The sequence below is a fragment of the Anolis sagrei genome, chromosome 1 (genome assembly GCF_037176765.1).
Source record: "Anolis sagrei isolate rAnoSag1 chromosome 1, rAnoSag1.mat, whole genome shotgun sequence".
NCBI lineage: Eukaryota > Metazoa > Chordata > Lepidosauria > Squamata > Dactyloidae > Anolis > Anolis sagrei.
Genome location: NC_090021.1, coordinates 237,765,150 through 237,784,869, shown reverse-complemented (window position 1 = coordinate 237,784,869; position 19,720 = coordinate 237,765,150). Strand labels below are relative to the sequence as shown.

Here is a 19,720-nt window from a genome sequence, read left to right as displayed (position 1 = left end):
CTTATTATGGGGCTTTTAAAGTCTCTTCTGTTGTGTTTTTCAGTGTTTTTATGAGTGATGGTCACTTGTTGGCCTGATAGGGGTATTGTGTCCAAATTTAGTGTCAATTCGCCAAGTGGTTTTGTTAATGTTAATCCCACGAACGAAACATTACATTTTTATTTATATAAATTACTGTTATTATTATTCAACTTTGAATTAGTGGGAGTCCTGTTCTAGGATTTTCTTGCCAATATTTGTTCAGAGGGGATCAACCACTGCCTTTCACTGAAGCTGAGAAAGAGTGACTTTCCCAAGGATCTAGGAATCTCTTAGTCTTCCAGTATGACTATATGATCAACTTCCGGCTGAAGCTAACTATAAAGCCACACTAGAAAACCTAGAGATTTCTAAAGATAACATTTTAAACAAATCAGCGAATAACCAAATCTGCAAATGTCAAATCCGCAAATGTGGAGGGCCAGCTGTATTATGTATCATTCTGAGAGAATTCTGTCTGATAACTTTCTAAGCAGCCTTGACCAATTCTTTTAGTCAACTTCTGTTCTGGGGACTTTGCAGAATCCTATTATCACTCTTGAGACTCCAAAAGGAAAGAGGAAAGCTAAGAACACACTTGGCTATGGGAAAACAAGTGTGTGTGTCAATGGAGAAAAACTAGGGAGCAGATAGTTATGCAGGAACGTAGGCTGAAAGGCAGAGAGCTGATCTGCCCATTTTTAAAATGTCACCTTCCTGTCTCAAAAAAAGGAGAAGTAAAAAGTGTTTAACATTTCAATGAATTATTCAATCAAATCCAAGCCTATCAAATGCCTCAACAACCAATCAAACAGTTAACTTTTTAATCCCTCAAATCATTCATCTGATCACAAAATGTTCTCTATTCACCATGTGAATCACCTCACATCCTACTCATAACATCACATAACATCCTTTAGCATATGGTGTTGCTGCCTCTTCACTACCGCTGTTTATTGCTATTATCACAGCTTTCTGAGAGAGCAGTAAGTTACAGAGAGACCTATAATGAACACAGAATGATCAAGTCACAACATCTGATCAGGATCCCAAAAGTTGTCTAACTCTGAGCACAGATGAGCACAGATGCTATTGAAATTAAAACCACTGTTGATCAATTGGAAAATCTGAAAACTATCTGTTTCACGCACCCTGTCAAGACGTCGGTCAAGGAAATCCAGGAGAACATTGACAGCATCCATGTTGACTCCCATGTACTCAAGTGAGCCTGGATGTACCTTCGGGGCCAGCAAGACATCCAGACATTTGAGAGGCAGATTGCCCAAGAGGTTGACTGTGTGACTGAACAGAACAACGCAAGACAAAGCAAAGAATAATTATCAGAATTACACAGAAAGAGCGGATTTTCTCAGACTTACCAAGTATCCAGTAATTTTCGAGTTCTAACAAAACAAGAATAAGTCCCTAAACTGTTCTTTCCTGGCATTGTGATTATGCCTTAAACACTATTCAGACCATCTAATAACAGTGTATTGTTCAGTGTCCTATTTTCCATCTTCTTTTCTTCTGTTGTTTGCCCTGTGTCCATTTTTAGATTTCAAAAACAGACACTTTGCCAATTTTAGATTTCTGTCAGACTTATTGTTTGAGAAGTGCCATGTATATAGAAAATTATTTTTATCTTTTAAAAACTTTGTATTAAGTAAAGCCCGTAATCAAATGACTGCAAACTTCACAAATGACTGTTAACTCATAATGATTTTTCATGTTCAAGTAACTTTAACACTCTAAGAAATGTCTCTTTTAGAAAGATAACTAATATTGTGCATTTGTATAAGATCACGATCCGTTTCAGTTTGTTTAATCTGTATGGCCCCATTTTTGTTTTTGAATGCCACTTCTGAAAACGGTGCCTTTCCCAGTGACCTTTTTTGTCCCACATCTGAAAATATTTATTTATTTATTTCCAACATTTCCACCCCGCCCTTCTCAGACCCCAGGGGGCGGGGGGACTCAGAAAGGCTTACACTGGCAACAATTCGATGTCACAATGTACAAAACAATTATAACAGATATAACAACAATTTAAAACAGTAAATAAAACAGTAAGTTAAAACAATTTAAAACATTACTATCAGCCATATAACCATTTCCAGTCCAGTTCAACCTCCAAAGTGCTGTCAAAGCGAATATTTTCATCCCATTGGCAGCAATGGCCAGGTGATCCTATACAAATGCTCCCCTTCCCCATAGTTTTAGTGCTCCTGATGTTTCCCACTTCAATTGGGAAACCTACCTTGTGCCACTGCTGCTGAGGTCTCTTCATCAGAGATCCTTGGCCAGGGGACTGGCAGCTTGTCGGTTGCTGCGGCTTGCCCTCCACTGCTCAGCAACCATGCAGGCCCAGAATGGCCCTGGCAGGCCCACACACATTGGGTCTATGCAAGTGGGCCTGCAGCCAAGAGCCAAGTAAGGAGCACTTCTTACCAGTTACCAGGGCTTGCCATCTACCACTTGGAAACTGCGGCTTGCCCTCCACTGCTCAGCAACCATGCAGGCCCAGAATGGCTCTGGCAGGTTCACGCACTTTGGGCCCATGCATGCAGGCCTGCAACCAAGCACCGAGTAAGGGGCACTCCTTACTGGTTCCCAGGGCTTACCCTCCACCGCTCAGCAACCATGCAAGGCCTGCAGCTGAGCGCAAAATAAGCAACACTCCTTACCTGGTGCTTGGCTGCAGGCCTGTGCATGTAGGCTCAAATCACATGGGCCTGCCAGGGTCTTTCTGGGCCTTCACGGTTGCTGAGCGGTGGAGGGCAAGCCTTGGCAACTGGCAAGCCGCCAGTCCTGTGCCAAGGATCTCCGATGAAGAGACCTCAGTGCAATCTCTCTTCTCTTTATAACTATGATGCTGAAAAGCAGGCTTGCAGCCAGTACCCGCTCCTGCCTACCTTTCGTATCAAGTTTATTTTCGTTCCAGGAGGGGTTTTCGTATCATGCCATCCGAATGGACGTAACAAAACAGAAACGCTAATTCAACGGATGATACAGATACCAGGTCCATGATTAATAATTACCTGTGAAATTCTTCTGTCCTGTCCTCCCCATCTGCTGAAATCATCAGGCAATGACGTAGGAGGGCACCGAGGTGTCGGTATAGAGCTGCGTCTTCCTAGCCCCAAAACATAATGAAAGAGACCGATTATGCAATTGAAACACACAACTCTTTTGCACAGTTTGTTGGGTGCAACGAGAGAGATATACTCACATGACTCAAAACAGAATGTGTTTCTGGACATTTGGATCAATAAAAAATTCAAATAAGAAACCTCAGAATCGCCATCATTGAGATACTATGCCACAAAATACAAATCTCTGCACAGAATTTAGAGCTCCTCCCCCCCCCCCCCTCGTGCTTGCATGCTTTTCACTTTTGTGAAAAACATGCAAGCACAGCAACAAAATGTCTGAATGGATTAGTTGGAGACGGCTGGTTTCTTTTACCTTGTCCCTTCTTTCCATCTGTCTCTATCATATATCAAACTGAACAAAAATGCAACATTAAAGCTAGATAGCAAAAAGACTAATTTTCAACACAGATTCCAACCTGTTTATGCAAAAATCAGTCTTAATCATAAAAAATAAAAATAAATGCAAATGATGAAAACCCTCTCTAGCAAGTTCTTAACTCTCACGTGACTCTATGCTACACTTTACCCTCTTTCACAAATAAATCTTCCATAGCAATTAATTGTTTATTCACAAAGTGAAAGCAATTTCAGTTTCTTATGATGCACAGATTTGTTTTTGTTTGTTTTTTTTCATGTCAGAAGCAACTTGAGAAACTGCAAGTCATTTCTGGTATGAGAAAATTGGCCGTCAGCAGTCTTGCCAGCAAAAGGGTTTAATCCATTGCACTTCAAGGACTCCTATGATGTACAGTAAGACCCCTATATTCATGGGGAATACATACCTAGTCTTTGCTTGGATATGTGATACTGCAGATAATAGCACTCTATTGAAATAAAACCCTTCCAGCCAAAGAATACCATAGAGTCACACTAGAAAATGCCTGAAGAGGACCCATTTTGTCAGATATAGAGCAATGAAATCATAGTTACAGGTCCCACATATACTGTAATCCACATAATCAATTGTTATGCTCTCAATTCAATTACTAAAATAGGTAGAAAAGGGGCCTTATCCTAACTGTGGCTACACATATATTTAACAAGCATTTAATTTTCCTTTCCCTTGCAGCTTTTTTTTTTATGTCAGGAATGACTTGAGAAACTGCAAGTTGCTTCTGGTGTGAGAGAACTGGCCGTCTGCAAGGATGTTGCCCAGGGGACGTCTGGATGTTTTGGTATTTACCATCTTTGTGGGAGGCTTCTCTCATGTCCCCGCATGGGGAGCTGGAGCTGACAGAGGGAGCTCAGCTGCACTCTCCCCAGATTTGAACCTGCAACCTGTTGGTCTTCAGTCCTGCCAGCACAAGCATTTAACCCACTGCGCCACCGGGGGCTCCTCCCTTGCAACTATATACTACTGATAAACACATTCCACCAGATTGTAACATATTGAAGTTTACCACTTTTTAGAGTGGGTTTGGCAATCTGTTTCTCTTCCCCAGATGTCGTTCATCAGCTCTAAGGAGAATCTAGTTCAAACTATTTAAAGGACACTGGTTGCCTCCCCATCTTAGAGCAAAAGAAGCAAATGTGTTGCCACACAATTTTAGAAATAGAGACGTTGTTACCAGTGAGTCATTCTCTTCTGTTGTTAAAACAGATTTGTGCCTTTGTGTACCTAACAAACATGTTTATGAGTCAGTCAATGCAGGAAAGTGGTGGGTTGACTAAGTATGTAAGCACTCTCACAGAATACATCCAAAGGAATCAAAGCTGAAAGGAAGCAAGGGTGCCTTACCTCATCCACTTCCCTCTTGTTGGTATCAAAGGTGATATTGAAGAGCACCTTCAGGATCTCCATGGCACGCTCAGCCTCCTGCCGAGGTAAAGGCAGGGAAGGGTTCTCCACAGCAGTGACCTCATGAGGGTCGATCCACTTGACCCCCAGGGTAAGCTCCAGGGTATCTGCCATCAGACTGATCCCTCGGAGCTCCTGCGCAAGCTGCTGCCGGATGTCCAGCCTGAGTGCCGTCAGCAAGAAGAGAAGACGCAAGTCAAAAAATTGGATATCGTGGGGGAAGTTTCTCTCATTATAAAGTTTGATGCGGTCTGTGAGCCCCACCACTATCTGGGCCTCAGAGGAACGTTCCTGCGCATCTCGGCTGCTGAAGACAATGTTGCAGAGGCATTTAAGGGCCTCCAGGATCACATCCAGGTCTGGGACTTCTACAATACGCTCCTCTGTGTAATCAATTCCAGCATGTCTGGCGAGGGTCTTCAAGCCTTCCAAAGTGGCAAAAGGTTGAAGGCAGGTTTTATCCCGGGACAGGATCCGGATGCTTTCCAAACATACAACCTGGCAGGATGGCTGCAGCTCCCTCTCCAAGAACTTGATCAGGAGCAGGGCCATTTTCTACAACATGAGAAGGCAAAAATAGGAAGTATAAGAAATCTAATAAACAAAGCAATATGCTTCCATGTGAGAAAAGATTAATCTATAACTGTACTGGTGGGCTGAAGCCCTTCGGTGAAATTTATTGTGCTTCATATGATCAAAATCCACCTTTTGTCAGCCACACATTCACTTGTGGATAGCGATAATATGAAGCATAATTTCCAAAATCTGAAGGGGGAATAGAAAATTAGAGGACATGAAGTGGCACTCTGAACTGTAACACTTCACTGCAAGTCCCACTAGTTTTGACCAACATCTCATTTACTTTCGTTCATTTGGAGCAAACTGACCATGTAGATAAAAATCCAGGTGTGAAATTCTAAACTCAAATGATAAAATAATCCACTATTACAGTTAAGGGGTAGGAATGGCAATTTACATTACCAGCCCAAGTTTATGTATTATTTATTTATTTACTTCATTTGTATATTGCTTTTCTCAACCCGGTTTCCAACATATATACGGCAAAATTCAGTGCCTCACATACATAAAAACCTAACATAACACAATAATAATTTTAAGTATAAGATTAAACTAATCTGCTTTACCAGGCCTAAAACAAGAAAGTTGATTGACTGAACTACAATTCCCAAAATTGTGGGTCTTCCCCTGCCCCCCCCCCCCAAACCCCACCGGTATTCAATGCTGGCTGTGTTGGGTATGCATGCCAAGATTGGTCCAGATCTGTCACCGGATGGGTTGACAGGGCTCTCTGAGTGTAGGTGAACTACAACTCCCATACATAAGATACATACAAATAAACAAACTTTTATTATATACTGTAGATGGATGATGATGATGACTGTTATTATTATTATAGTTTATGAAAAATCTATAATTAAAACTGCCTTATTACATGGAAAGTAGTTAAGGTAAAGATAAAGGTTTTCCTAGAGTTAGACAGTCGTGTCTAATTCTGGGGGTTGTTGCTCATCTCCATTTCTAAGCCGAAGAACTGGCAATGTCTGTAGTCAACTCCAAGGTCATGTGGTCAGCATGACTGTATGGAGCGCCCTTACCTTCCCGCCAAGGTGGTACCTATTGATCTACTCACATTTGCATGTTTTCGAACTTTTAGGTTGGCAAAAGCTGAGCCTAACAGTGGGAGCTCACTCCACTCCCTGGATTTGAACTGCCAACCTTTCAGTCAGCAAGTTCAGCAGCTCAGTGGTTTAACCTACTGCACCACAGGGGGCACTAGAAAGTAGTTATATATCCAAAATAAATAAGCTTTTCAATAACTAATTATAATATTTAAATTTCTATTAACACATTTTTTTCTATAATGGCTGGTTAACTCGGCTAGGGATACATTTTGGTAGGCACATGTCAGTAGATCTGTAGTATCAAAGGATCACAAACTCCATTGATTTACAGGGCTTACGGTAGCTCACTGTAATTGGCTTAGTGCTACTGCCTAATGACAAAGCTAAATCCTCTTATTATTGTTATTTCTCTGACGGCAGGCCTCTATCACATCATCCTCAAGTACACAATTTGCTATCAATGACCTCTTCCTACATTTTGTCTCGCTTTCCCTAGAACATTTGCACAGATCTTGGGAGCTACTCGTGGAAGTTAGGAGGCATAACGTAACACTTGTGTAAACTTTATCAATTATACAAGTAACAACTTCAGAAGTGATGATCTTAGATTGCTTCCATATACACATAAATTCTCCAAAACAGATACATAAATTAAAGTCCAATCTTCAGTCAAAGATGCTCTGGCTGTAAGGGTTTAAGGATTAGATACAAGCCTCTTCTCTTGAAGGAAATCCTCTTCTCCTGGCAGAACCTTATTTTGCTGGATGATCTCAAGAGATCTGCTGACAAAGCAGTCAGCCAGTAGGACTACTCTCCTGGTTAAGGCCTATCAATCAATCAATCAATCAATCAATCAGATGGGGAGGAAAAAAGTGGGAGCGATAGACTGTAGCCCAGGCATGGGCAAACTTTGGCCCTTCAGGTTCTTTGGACTTCAATAATAATAATAATAATAATAATAATAATAATAATAAAAATTATTATTTATATACCGCTCTATCTCCCCGAGGGGACTCAGAGCAGTTCCCAGGTAACATCACAAAACATACAAAGTAAAACAACATAAGCCTTCAACAATACATTGAACATAACCATAAGATTAACAAAACAATATAAGCATAAAATCTGTCGCCATAACACACATATATTAAAAGTAATCCTGCCTGTTCAAGGCAATTTAAAAATTTAAAAGGCCGGGCCAAGATTTGTGCAAGCCCAAAAATTCTAGGGGGCCCGGGAATTAAGTGCAATGCTATGGCAGGCAACAATAATATTAGGTACAGGTTGTGGCTGTTCATTCCAGCGCCGATTAGAGGAATGAATTCCTAACAGCCTATTGGAGCTCCTATCAGCTGTTAGGAATTGTGGGAGTTGAAGTCCAAAACACCTGGAGGGCCAAAGCTAGCCCATGCCTGCTGTAGCCTATTCTGGTGATGTGGTTGCAAATCTGCTACAAATTGGACCTAGAGGAGAGGACTCCTAAGTAATTTCCAACATCCCTGTTGCTCAGCTACTTAAACTGACAGTAGCATTCCCAAGTTTAGGAAGAGTGCCTATATGTAAATGTGGAGCAGAACTGAAAGCTACATATGCTGCCCTATCGTTCCCTTGGCATCCGCCTTCTCTTTCCAGCTGCAGAGCAAAATTGGAATCCTTGTTTCAGCCGCAGAAAAAAACCAGAGGTTGGATAAAGGAACAGTAATGCACCAGAATAAAAGGTGCCACAACTGGATCCAGATGTTTCAAATATTTATTTGTATGATATACAAGAGAAAAACTGGCCGTTTCTAATCTAGAATCAAGATGTTTAGACAAAGTAAAAAATACTCAAGACAATAGCACTTAATTTATGGAACCTTTGCCAAAGATACTGCAACAGCCAGAAGTATAAACAGATGATGAATACCCAAAGGAAAATGCCTGCAATTAGAGGCTACCAACCAGAGAAGCCAAAGAAAACAACAAACCCATGCTCGCCCATGATTACCACTGATCACCATGCCAGGTCTATGAATGTTGCCAAGACGTCTACGTGATCACAACTGATAATTCAAATAGCAAAGGTTTTGATGGTCTGGACTACATGAAGATTTTCTGAGAATAAATGAAGATGACCTAGCTCTGTAACAGAGTATATTTGCACCATAGGGAGAGAGAAAAGATATGAAATTCAGTCCTCCTGTGTGGAGTAATGGCTTGAGTATTGGACTATGACTCTGAAAACCAAAGTTTGAATATGCACACTGCCATGAAAACCCACTGGGTGACCTTGGGCAGGTCCCACAGAAGCCTGTGAGAGGGCTTGCCTTACTGTTACCATAAATCAGAAACAACTCAAAAGCACACAACAATAGCAATATTCTCCAATTACAAAGGCTACCAAATAGCAAAGCAAGGGCAAAGGATCTCCATCAGACATCTTGAGAGCCATAGTATTTGGGAGTAAATAATACTGGGCTCCATGGACCAAAAATTGCACTCAGCTATATAAGGCAACGGTATGATAGAGGAAAATTATAACAAGAAATGTTTCTGAACTGAAACAGATGTTTGATGTTGGGATAACAATACATATTGCATTTCTTACCCAATGCTTTTCTCTATAATTGATTCAATACCACTAAGTGAATCTCACCCTCACTCTAGCTGTTGCCACTTTAACTTTGCAAAAGGCTCAATCACATATTATGTTAAGTACCTTTTAAAACCAACCATACTCAAAATGGGGTTTTTTTGAATGCTCAAAATCGCAATCTTGGCTTGGAAGGAAAATCTGTTACACAAAGTCAAGGCATTGTTATTTATCCCTTCTTCCTAGTCAGTGTCCACAAGGAAGTTATAATTATCAGCATCCCTGTTCCTGACTGATGAACCAGAATAAAAGTAAACTTACCTTCCTTTCTTCTTGTTCCTCATCTTCAAAGATGAAACACTGTGATTTCTGGGAAAGCAAAACACAAGACTGAAACAAACTGAGAAAATAAATATGTTTTAAATGTACAGAAAATTTTGAAAAGAGCAATGATGATTACAAGTTTTTTTCTTAACACTCAGCCAGCAGAGATGCACTAGGAAATACTCTCTGAAAACTGCAGTCAGGCACACAAGTTAAAACATAGAAAAGGTTTCTCATGCTGACAACTTCAAAACAGGTTAGTCACTGTTGGACCATTATAAGGCCATGGTATGAGGCTACTATAACTGGCCAGTTTCTAAAGGAAACAAGTAGCCATAATGGAAAAATAATGTGCACATAGAGCTGAGTTTGTTTTTATAATAAGATGAGCTTAAGCAGTGGGTTGATTTTTAGTGGAAAACTGTCAAGAGGTGGGGATGTAACACCTTCTCTCCCACACTTTGCAATGTAATGTAAATTAAACTCCACAGTATTTTAAGTAAAAGAAAAGGACATTGGGAGTGCCAATCACAAATCTCCCACATAATGCCCAACTAGGCTCATAAGCCTTGGTGTTGTCAGCATAAATGGATGACCACTTCCAGCAGATCCAAGTGTGTGTTAAAACCAGTGGTCCTCAGATATTTTAAGCAGAGGGCCAGATCACAGACCTTCAGACAGTTAGGCACCTGGACTATTGTTTGAAGGAAAAAAACCAGAAACGAATTTATATGCACACTGAACACATCTTATTTGTAGAACAAAAAATAATGAAAGAACAATACAATATTTGAAATGAAAAACAAATTTAACCAATATGTACCAATATTTTAACGGGAAGCATGAACCTGCTTTTGGCTGATGAAATAGTTAAGTTATTTAGGCTCATTGTCATTGTGTGCCTTCAAGTCGCTTCAAACTTAGGGCAACCCTAAGTCTAATGTTTAGAGTAGGGGCCATGTAAATAACCTTGGAGGGCCACATATGGCCCACGGGCCTTAGTTTGAGGACCCCTGGTTTAAACCCTAATCTCTATGAAATCTTGGAGCTCAGCTATAATGGGGAGAAACAGCCGTATCCTCTTGCATCTTCTAAAACTTGCTCTGGTGAAAGAAGCTTTATCATTCAGAAAAGATAACCTCATCTTCTTCTCAAAACATGGTCCAGATGGATGCAACACTCCACAATATTTAATAATATTTTAATCATTTTGAGTCTTCAGGATTCCTCATATGTGTGATCTTTATTACAATCCTTTAAGACAGTGGTTCTCAACCTGTGGGCCCCCAGATGTTTTCGCCTTCAACTTCCAGAAATCCTAACAAGCTGGTACACTGGCTGAGATTTCTGGGAGTTGAAGGCCAAAACACCTGGGGACCCACAGGTTGAGAACCACTGCTTTAAGACAAGTATTATTATCCCACATATGACAGATTGGGGAGGCTACAGGTTGAGAAGGAATAGGAAGCTTGCGTAGAACTATCCAAGAAATTTATGTTAGGGGAAGGATTCATATTTGCTGTAAAATCCTAAACATATTGCAGAGTATTCTGGTATAAATACTAGGTAGCCCCATAAGTCTGTTTGGCTTCATAATTGCCTCATGGACTGAGCACGCAGCCTAGAATACGTTTCATTTTTACAACTACATATTATACTGTAGTGGAAAATCAGTAATATAGGAACACATAACCCTCTTTACTGATCTTCCCAATCAATTCTTTGGTTCTCATCCCATCCTCACCTCCTTCTACCCCTCATGGATCCACTATGATCTATGTTGGTGGCTCTGGTGAATTTCAGAGTACAAAACAAATAACCAAAACAATTCCTTGATAAGCTTCCAAGGGATCAACAACTCTTGTATGGCACTGCTTGAAAAGCCACTGCCCTATATACAATCACAACTCAGCACCTGAAATGGTGGGCCACCTGGTCAGAGATATCCTTTTCATATATTTATGTTTAGATTATTATATTTTGATGAGATGTGTTTTATTATTTACCTGTGTGGCATTGAATTTTTGCTGGATTTGTAAGACACCTTGAGTCCCCTCCGGGGTCAAGAAAGGCGAGGTAGAAATTAAGTAAATAAATAAATACATTTAAAGCTTGACATGAGATACTACAATCAGCCCTCCACATTTGTTGGTTTGACTTTTGCGTGTTTGATTATTCAAACATCTGATTAAAATGTTCTCTCTAGAGATTTCTGGGTCCTCCATGTGGCTCTACAGTCAATGTTCACTAGAAGATGACCAGAGTCATGCTGGAGGACACAGAAAATCCTATAAAGATGTTCTCTCAGATACAATAGCATTTTTGTTTGCGTTTTTTCACTTTTGTGGATTTTCTGTGTCTCTGGACTTATTGGATAAATAGATAGGCCATACAGCCTGCACTTGAGAAGCATCTGAATTCCTGTACAAAACCCCTGGAATTCTGTAAAGAATTTTTATTAATAGAATTATACTGTCTTTCCATTATGAAACAAATAAATAAAAATACAAACTAAAGGACGTCCTTCTACCTGTCACCCTAAAATTGCTACTATCTTAATAGATTTTAATCTGGAGCATATCAAAGTACATTTTATGTCAGTATGAGGGAAGGTTTCTATTATTTCATTCACACAATTGTAAGACAACAACATATAACAACTTATTAAGGAATCATGCTGATAAATACAGCAGATAAACAGCTAGAATATATTATGCACCTTATCGTTTGCTAAGATAGTGAGTGAAGAAGATACCATGATTGGTTTATACTTCCTGAGTAGACATCCTGATTAGGATATGACAAATCTTTTGGCTCCATGAAAGGCTTTCCTTGTTTACTAAGGAATTACTGTATATGCTGCAAGAGATTCTGACGTATATTTCAAGGCAGTTCAAATAGTTCACTGCCTAGGCTTAGTGGTCCAATATGAATAAATAAGTTAAGAATATGCATCCAAACAACTTTGCCCTGACCTATAACTGCATATTCCATGGAATATTTAGAAGTGATGGAAACCATCTTTCAGGGAAGTTTCTCTATTATTACTGATCTGCCAATTGAGAAAGATTTTAAGTATATGCCCAGGCTTTCCCATCCTGCTTTGCAGTTTGTAAACCTTTCTTTTTCAGGCAATATCTAAGTTTGCATTCCATAACCTACAGGTTGCAAGCTTTTCTGTATTTACAGAACATTTCTGTATTCTCTTTCCACATGAAAAGAAAGTCCTGAATAATTTATGAACATTTTATCTTTAAATGCTTTTTTCTGTTCTGCACAAGAAACAACAAAAAGAAGGGATAATTATTGCATGTAGTCTAAGAACAATACTCATATCTATAAAGTAATGATGGAGAAACACTAAAGAATGGTCTCCTTATTAACAAAGTTCTTAATTTGCTTTGTAAATGCCTAGGTTGGATGGCATACCTACCCACACAATGATCTTATCTATCTGCCTTCATACATATATAATAAAATATCCCATATTATGTGAAATAATTTCCTGTAGTTCTAAAATGTAGATGAATTAATATTTCATCCAATCTAGCCTTTCTGTGCTTACTATACCTGAAACTTTCACTGAGGGCCCTTCCACACAGCCCTATATTCCAGAATATCAAGGCAGGAAATCCCACATTATCTGAGTGTGGGCTCAGATAACCCAGTTCAAAGCAGTTATTGTAGGATTTTCTGCCTTGATATTCTGGGATATAGAGCTGTGTGGAAGGGTCCTGAGGCCCCTTCTAAACAGCCGAATAAAATCCCACATTATCTGCTTTGAACTGGGATATATGGCAGTGTGGATTCATATAACCTTCTACACAGCCATATAACCCAGAATATCAAGGCAGAAAATCCCACAATATCTACTTTGAACTGGGTTATCTGAGTCCACACTGCCATATATTCCAGTTCGGAAAATGCAGGATTTTATTAAGCTGTGTGGAAGGGGCCCCAATTCAAAGCAGATATTGTGGGTTATTCAGCCTTGATATTCTGGGTGATATGGCTGTGTGGAAGGGCCCTGAGTTTAAACTCTCCCTTGTTATTCAAAACAGAAGATTTGGGTAATAAAATATGTATTTTGCATAAAGACAAAAGTGCAATTCCCAGAGCCTATAACAAAAATGTGGACTTCTGGTTCAGGGTTCAGACTGTTGTTATCAGTTGGGTGAGATCATATTAAAATTATTTGAAATTAGATGCCCCACAAGAAATCTCCTCCATGTACAACATCTCCTGGGACCACATGTTTGTTAGTATCACACATCTGCTCACCATATAAAACTCCTCCTTTCCCTTCTGCTGTCTGAAATCAGTCTTCATGGCTAATTTCGCCTGTAATATTTTATCAGTTGAAACAGCACAACCATTAGATATTTGCATCTAATTTTCAGCAAGAAAGGGAAAAGGAGCAGGCATAATTAGTAACACACACACACAAAAGGCCTACTATTCTCTTGGCAAAAACAGAACCTTGCTTCTAGAGGTTAACAACATTTGATGGAAGGAAAACACGGACAGATGGAACTGAAAGGAGTGGGCCAAAAGGGCAGCACCAGAATACCTGCCGGATGTGGGTTCTCTGACAGGCCCATTGCAGGGACGTCCGGCAAACTGCTCTCAAGGGACACTCACCTCCTGGTTGTAGATCTGTAGCACCTTGAGGACTGTATCTTGCTCCCCATTTTCTATTGTCTCCAGCACAGCCTGGACTGCCATTGCTCCAGAGAATGGCGGTGGTCCGAAACACGAGAGAGCCTGGCAAGGGGGCTTTGTAGTCCAGCTGGGTAATTATAGGAACACAGAGGGTTTGTCGCCGAGCAGCTGAGCAGGAAGGAAAAACAGGCAAACCAGTGAGGCTGCAGGCTCCGGCACACCAAAGCACAGAACAGATGGATGTTTCTAGTAAAGCCAGCCAGGAGCTCCTTCTCCCTCTCTCTCGCTCACACACACACTAATCCTCTCTGAGCTTTTTAGCATTTAATAAATGCCCTCCCGGCAAAGCACCTAGCAAACCCTCCCTCTCCCCCAGTCTGAGGATTACCTCCAAACAGATTATGGACATGCTGCAGCTCCCTCAAATAGCCTCTCCTCTCCTCCACCCACTGTCCTGATTTTTACCACTGCACAGAAACACCTAGAAATGCCCAGAGAGCTCAAAAACATGACATGCACAAAACAGGCAAACATGTACATTGAGGCTCTGTTGAATGCAGCGATAAATGCTTTTTGAGACAGAAAAGAGGCAAAAGGGGGAGGTAATTGCACAATTCAAGTGTGGCTACAAGTCTAAATTTATCAGAAGGACATACATCTCAGATCCACATATCTGTACCTGTTTACACAACACTGGGAGGAGACCATTTTGGCCACCTCTAGCCCTGAATTTAGCTAATGTTATTATTTTGTCCCCTACACTACAACATTAAAACATGTCATGTTTATTCAAAATATGTCACCACAAAGCTATCTGTAGGCAGCTGTTCAAAACAGGGGGGATGTTTCTTTCCCTCTAGTAGCCAGCGTAATTGTCACATATGAAATCTAGGGTTACAGGAATGGGGAACTAACAAACTGAAAGCACACAGACTAGAAAAAGGTAATTCAAAAGTCCATCCTTGACTCAGTCCACATCCTGGCCACTTGCCCTTATAATTTAGAGCATTCCCTATATAGAACTGCCTTGGCCTTTGTAACTGGGAAAGGCTTGGACACAATACACATTCTCCTAGACTTCCAAGCTGTGCACAAGCCAAAATATATTAAAACATGGTAACATTTCCAAAATACTTCTACTAAGAGACAATTCTAACTTTATAGAGTGCTTGCCCTTTGCACTTTACATAGATAGGTAAAGGTAAAGGTTTCCCCTGACATTAAGTCTAGTCTTGACCAATTCTGGGGGGTGGTGCTCATCTCCATTTCTATGCCAATGAGCCGGCATTGTCCATAGATGCCTCCTAGGTCATGGGGCCGCATAACTGCATGAAGCGGCGTTACCTTCCCACAGAAGTGGTACTCACATTTGCATGTTTTTAAACTGCTTGTTGGCAGAAGCTGGGGCTAACAGCAGGAGCTCAACCTGCTCTCCGGATTCGAACTGCCAAACTTTCCGTCAGCAAGTTCAGCAGCTCAGCGGCTTAACCCGCTGCGCCACCATGCATATTAAGGAAAATGGCTCTGTATGAATTATGAAGTAGCTCTTCATGTAATTACATGCATTACTTGTGTGTGCATATATGTCTTCAAATTATCTGCCAATTAATGTCATCCTTGTGAATTTTACAGGCTGTTTTTAGGCATGGTTTTGCCATTTCCTCCCTCCCTCTGAAATATACCCTAAAACACCTGGTTTTCATTAATGGTCTCCCATCCAACTATTATCCAGAGTTGGCCCTGCTTTGCTTCCAAGGTCAGATAGGATTGGGTACCTTTAGAGAATATTTTGGTGACTACAGGTTTATATGGACAAATTTCAATGCTTGCCATTCTTTGCAAACTAGGACAGAGGAGATCTCAAACAATATCTAAATAATGAGAGCAGGGTGAGAAATAATATGCCATGAGTCCAAATAGGTATTTCTTTGGTGCAGATATTCTCAATTCTGGTAAAGTATCACCAACATTCGGTCCATTGGGTGGATTCTAAAGGGCACCCTTCATTAGCATTCACCTCCCTTTTAAAATAAATTCAAGCTGCCTTCAGAAAGGAGAGGAAGGAGTTTGAAAGTATAATCAGTTCTAAAAATATAGTATATGGTAATGAACAGCCTCCTTCTATGCACAAAACAAATCCACTCCCCCTTCCCAAGACACTGTTAACTGCAAATGATTACGTGCAACTAGACCTGAATCACAGTTCAGTTCTAGCCCTAGATCCCCTGTGAACATATAGGGTAAGAAGAAACATCATGACACCCACCTAACTAAGTCACATTTACTAATATTCAAATTGTGTTACTTTACCAGAGTAAGGTGACCAGGACCTATCCTTTCTACTGCTTGGCTTTGTTTTGTAAAAAGATTAGCATCCCCATTGCTTCTGGGCATTAAAATCTGGCATGATTTTTTTTAAAAGACATTCTGGGGATCAATACCTGTATTTATTCTTGCTCTGACACACCTGATCCATCCTAAAATATTTCTGAAATGTTGTTGTTGTTGTTGCTGTTATTTGTAATCTCAGGGGGCATCTACACTGTAGAATTCATGCAGTTTGACACCACTTTAACTGCCAGAGCACAATGCTATTGAATCAGGAAAATTGTAGTTTTACAAGGTCTTTAGTGGGGCCCCTTGATGGCGTAGTGGATTAAACCGCTGAACTTGCTGAGTGAAAGGTTTGAATTACGGGAGAGGAATGAGCTCCCGTTGTTAGTCCCAGCTTCTACCAACCTAGCAGTTCGAAAACATGCAAATGTGAGTAGATCAATAGGTATCACTCCGGCAGGAAGGTAATGGCACTCCATGCAGTCATGCTGGCCACATGATCATGGAGGTGTCTACAGACAGACTTAGAAATGGAGATGAGCACCCACCCCCAGAGTCGGACACAACGAGACTTAATGTCAAGGGGAAACCTTTACCTTAGTGTCTTTTGCCAAGAGTGTGGGCACCTTCCCAAACTTCAGATCCCAGGATTCCACAGCATGGCTGTTAAAGTGGACATCATATGGTATTAATTCCACAGTGTAGCTGCATCACCAGTTAGTTGGGATTGTCTGAGAAACAGGGGCTCATGGGATTTTTATAATGCCTCTTATGGTATCGAATTGAATCTACTAGAAATAAAGTTTAATTATGTTTATCTGTTCATCCACACTATCACTGTTTGTATGTGTGTGAAGGGGACAAGGGACAAAGACTTGGTTTCATTTGATTAATACATAGCAATAGTAAGAATAAGAGTTTGGTTAAATAAATAGTTTTAAAAATCAATTTAAGATAGAAGAGATTAATAAGAACGGTTGGTCACAAACATTACTAAATGGCAAAAATAAACATCTCCTTCTTTAGATATGCCAAAGGGAATCAATTGAAGGTCTGGGAATGTCAAGCTGAAGAACTCACACAGATAATAAGTCTTAGATGTAAGACAGTTCAAACAAAATAGTGTTTGATGGATTGGATCAAATGAGTGCCTCAAAGGAAGGAAAAGGGTATATTGAATGATTGCAATTGCGGAAATCGTTAAACTGTTTGGACAAACAGCTGATCAAAGTGCCAGATGGGAAAATGAAAAGAAATAAGCATGGGAAAGAGGATGTCTGTTGAAGGTGATGTATGAAGTGTGAATTGTACCTACAAAACTATAAGGATCCCATGTGAGACCACATTCAGGGTAGCACTTCCTTTTTTACTACTGCTACCCGGCAGTTCCATCTCATGATGTGGACCAGATTCATTGGCTGATGGATCAGCAGGAGTGTTTGGTTGCAGGTGAAAATAGTATTATTATTATTATTATTATTATTATTATTATTAATAATGGTTCTGGCACTGTTTACTTGTCTGAACGTATCTCTTGCTATGACCCATCGCAAAATCAAAGATCAACCGGAGAGGCCCTGCTCTCGGTCCCACCATCCTTGCAAACGTGACTGGTAGAGACGAGAGACGGAGCCTTCTCAGTGGTGGCCTCTCGCCTGTGGAACTCTACCCAGTGACATTAGATTGGCCCCCTCCCTCTTGTCCTTTAGAATGAAACTCAAAATGTGGTAATGGGACCAAGTATTTGAACAGTAGAGGCAGCAATTTAGAATGAGATCCAATTTGGACTGACCTGGACTATGATTTCAAAACCACATGATTTAAACAATGTTTTAGTAATTTTGAAGCATTAACAAATTGTTTTACTTGCTTTTATCATTTATTACTGTTGTTGGCATTGAATGAATGCCTGTTGTGAAGCTGCCCTGAGTCCCCCTCCGGGAGTGAGAAGGACAGGATACAAATATGTGAAATAAATAAATAAAATTATATTTATTTATATCCTATTTTCCTCTCTTTAAAGTGGAACTTGGCACATTATTCTTCAACTCACATTATGAAAATTTCTCATCGATTTGTGAGCTGCCTTCAGTGTTCAGCAGATGATTTGAATTATTCATTTGCCACTGGACTGAACAGCAAAATAAGGTATGATTGCCTGAAATGGCCCTTAAATGTAAAATAGAAACTATTTTTCTATTCAGTATGCAAAGCGTTATATTGTGTTTACTGTACTGATGGGCGTGGCCTCATGTAAGCCGCACCAAGTTCCCCTGGGGGAGATGGAGCGGGGTATAAATAAAGTATTATTATTATTATTATTATTATTATTATTATTATTAAAGTGGGATAACTCAGATATGAATACACTGCAATAAACCACCTTTTTCAGCCTAGAGGAAAGGAGGTATAGATAATATAAAACAGGGGTCCTCAAACTTTTTAAACAGAGGGCCAGGTCACAGTCCATCAAACTGTTGGAGGGCTGGATTATAATTTGGAAAAATGAATGAATTCCTATGCACATCTTATTTGTAGTACAAAAAAAACTTAAAAGAATACAATAATTAAAATGAAGAACAATTTTAACAAATATAAACTTATTAGTATTTCAATGGGAAGTGTGGGCCTGCTTTTGGCTGATGAGATGGGATTGTTGTTGTTGTTGTGTGCTTTCAAGTTGATCCAGTCTTAGGTTGACCCTGAGTGAGGGCCGGGTAAATGACCTTGGCGGGCCACATCTGGCCCCCGGGCCTTAGTTTGAGGACCCCTGATGTAAAACAACAATTTTAGAATAGGAAGCAAGGATGTGCCCATGCCCATTTTTGCTATAACAGCTGATACTACACAAACATCAGTTTTTATTAAAAGCTTCTTTCTACTGGAATGAGTTTTTCCTGGGTCTTCTTGAAACTCCCATTTATGGGGAAAAAACATTATCAACAAGTGATAGTTTATCAAACCATAAGGCCTGAGTCTCAGCTGGTTGTGTTGAATTGGCTTGTGATGGTTTGGGAAACAAGTGGCCCATTCACAACAGAGAATTGTAGCCCTTTTGTTCTACTTTCGCTGCAACCTGGGTTTTGTAGTCTGGTGTGGCCCTGAAGCACTTTGGCTGATAATTGTAAAACCTTCTCCCTAAAGTTGGAATCCTACGATTCTATAGGACGGAGACATGGCCAGTCAAGCAGAATCATTGTGCTAAATTTCTGTAGTA

The 19,720-nt window shown here is 40.2% G+C and overlaps 1 protein-coding gene across 3 annotated transcripts in view; it reads right to left on the bottom strand.

The window, feature by feature from the left end:
• Positions 1-19,720, bottom strand: part of RIC8A (RIC8 guanine nucleotide exchange factor A) — a 35,771-nt gene that overhangs the window by 12,636 nt on the left and 3,415 nt on the right. The window contains exons 1-6 of one of the 3 annotated variants that reach the window (XM_060770420.2): positions 14,558-14,651; positions 14,149-14,337; positions 9,505-9,552; positions 4,909-5,523; positions 3,057-3,151; positions 1,170-1,320 (exon numbers count right to left, since the gene is read on the bottom strand). In XM_060770420.2, coding sequence (XP_060626403.2) covers positions 1,170-1,320; positions 3,057-3,151; positions 4,909-5,523; positions 9,505-9,552; positions 14,149-14,232 — 993 coding nt within the window. In that variant the 5' untranslated portion in view covers positions 14,233-14,337; positions 14,558-14,651. The other 2 variants (XM_060770410.2, XM_067462556.1) reach the window with 2 other exon arrangements.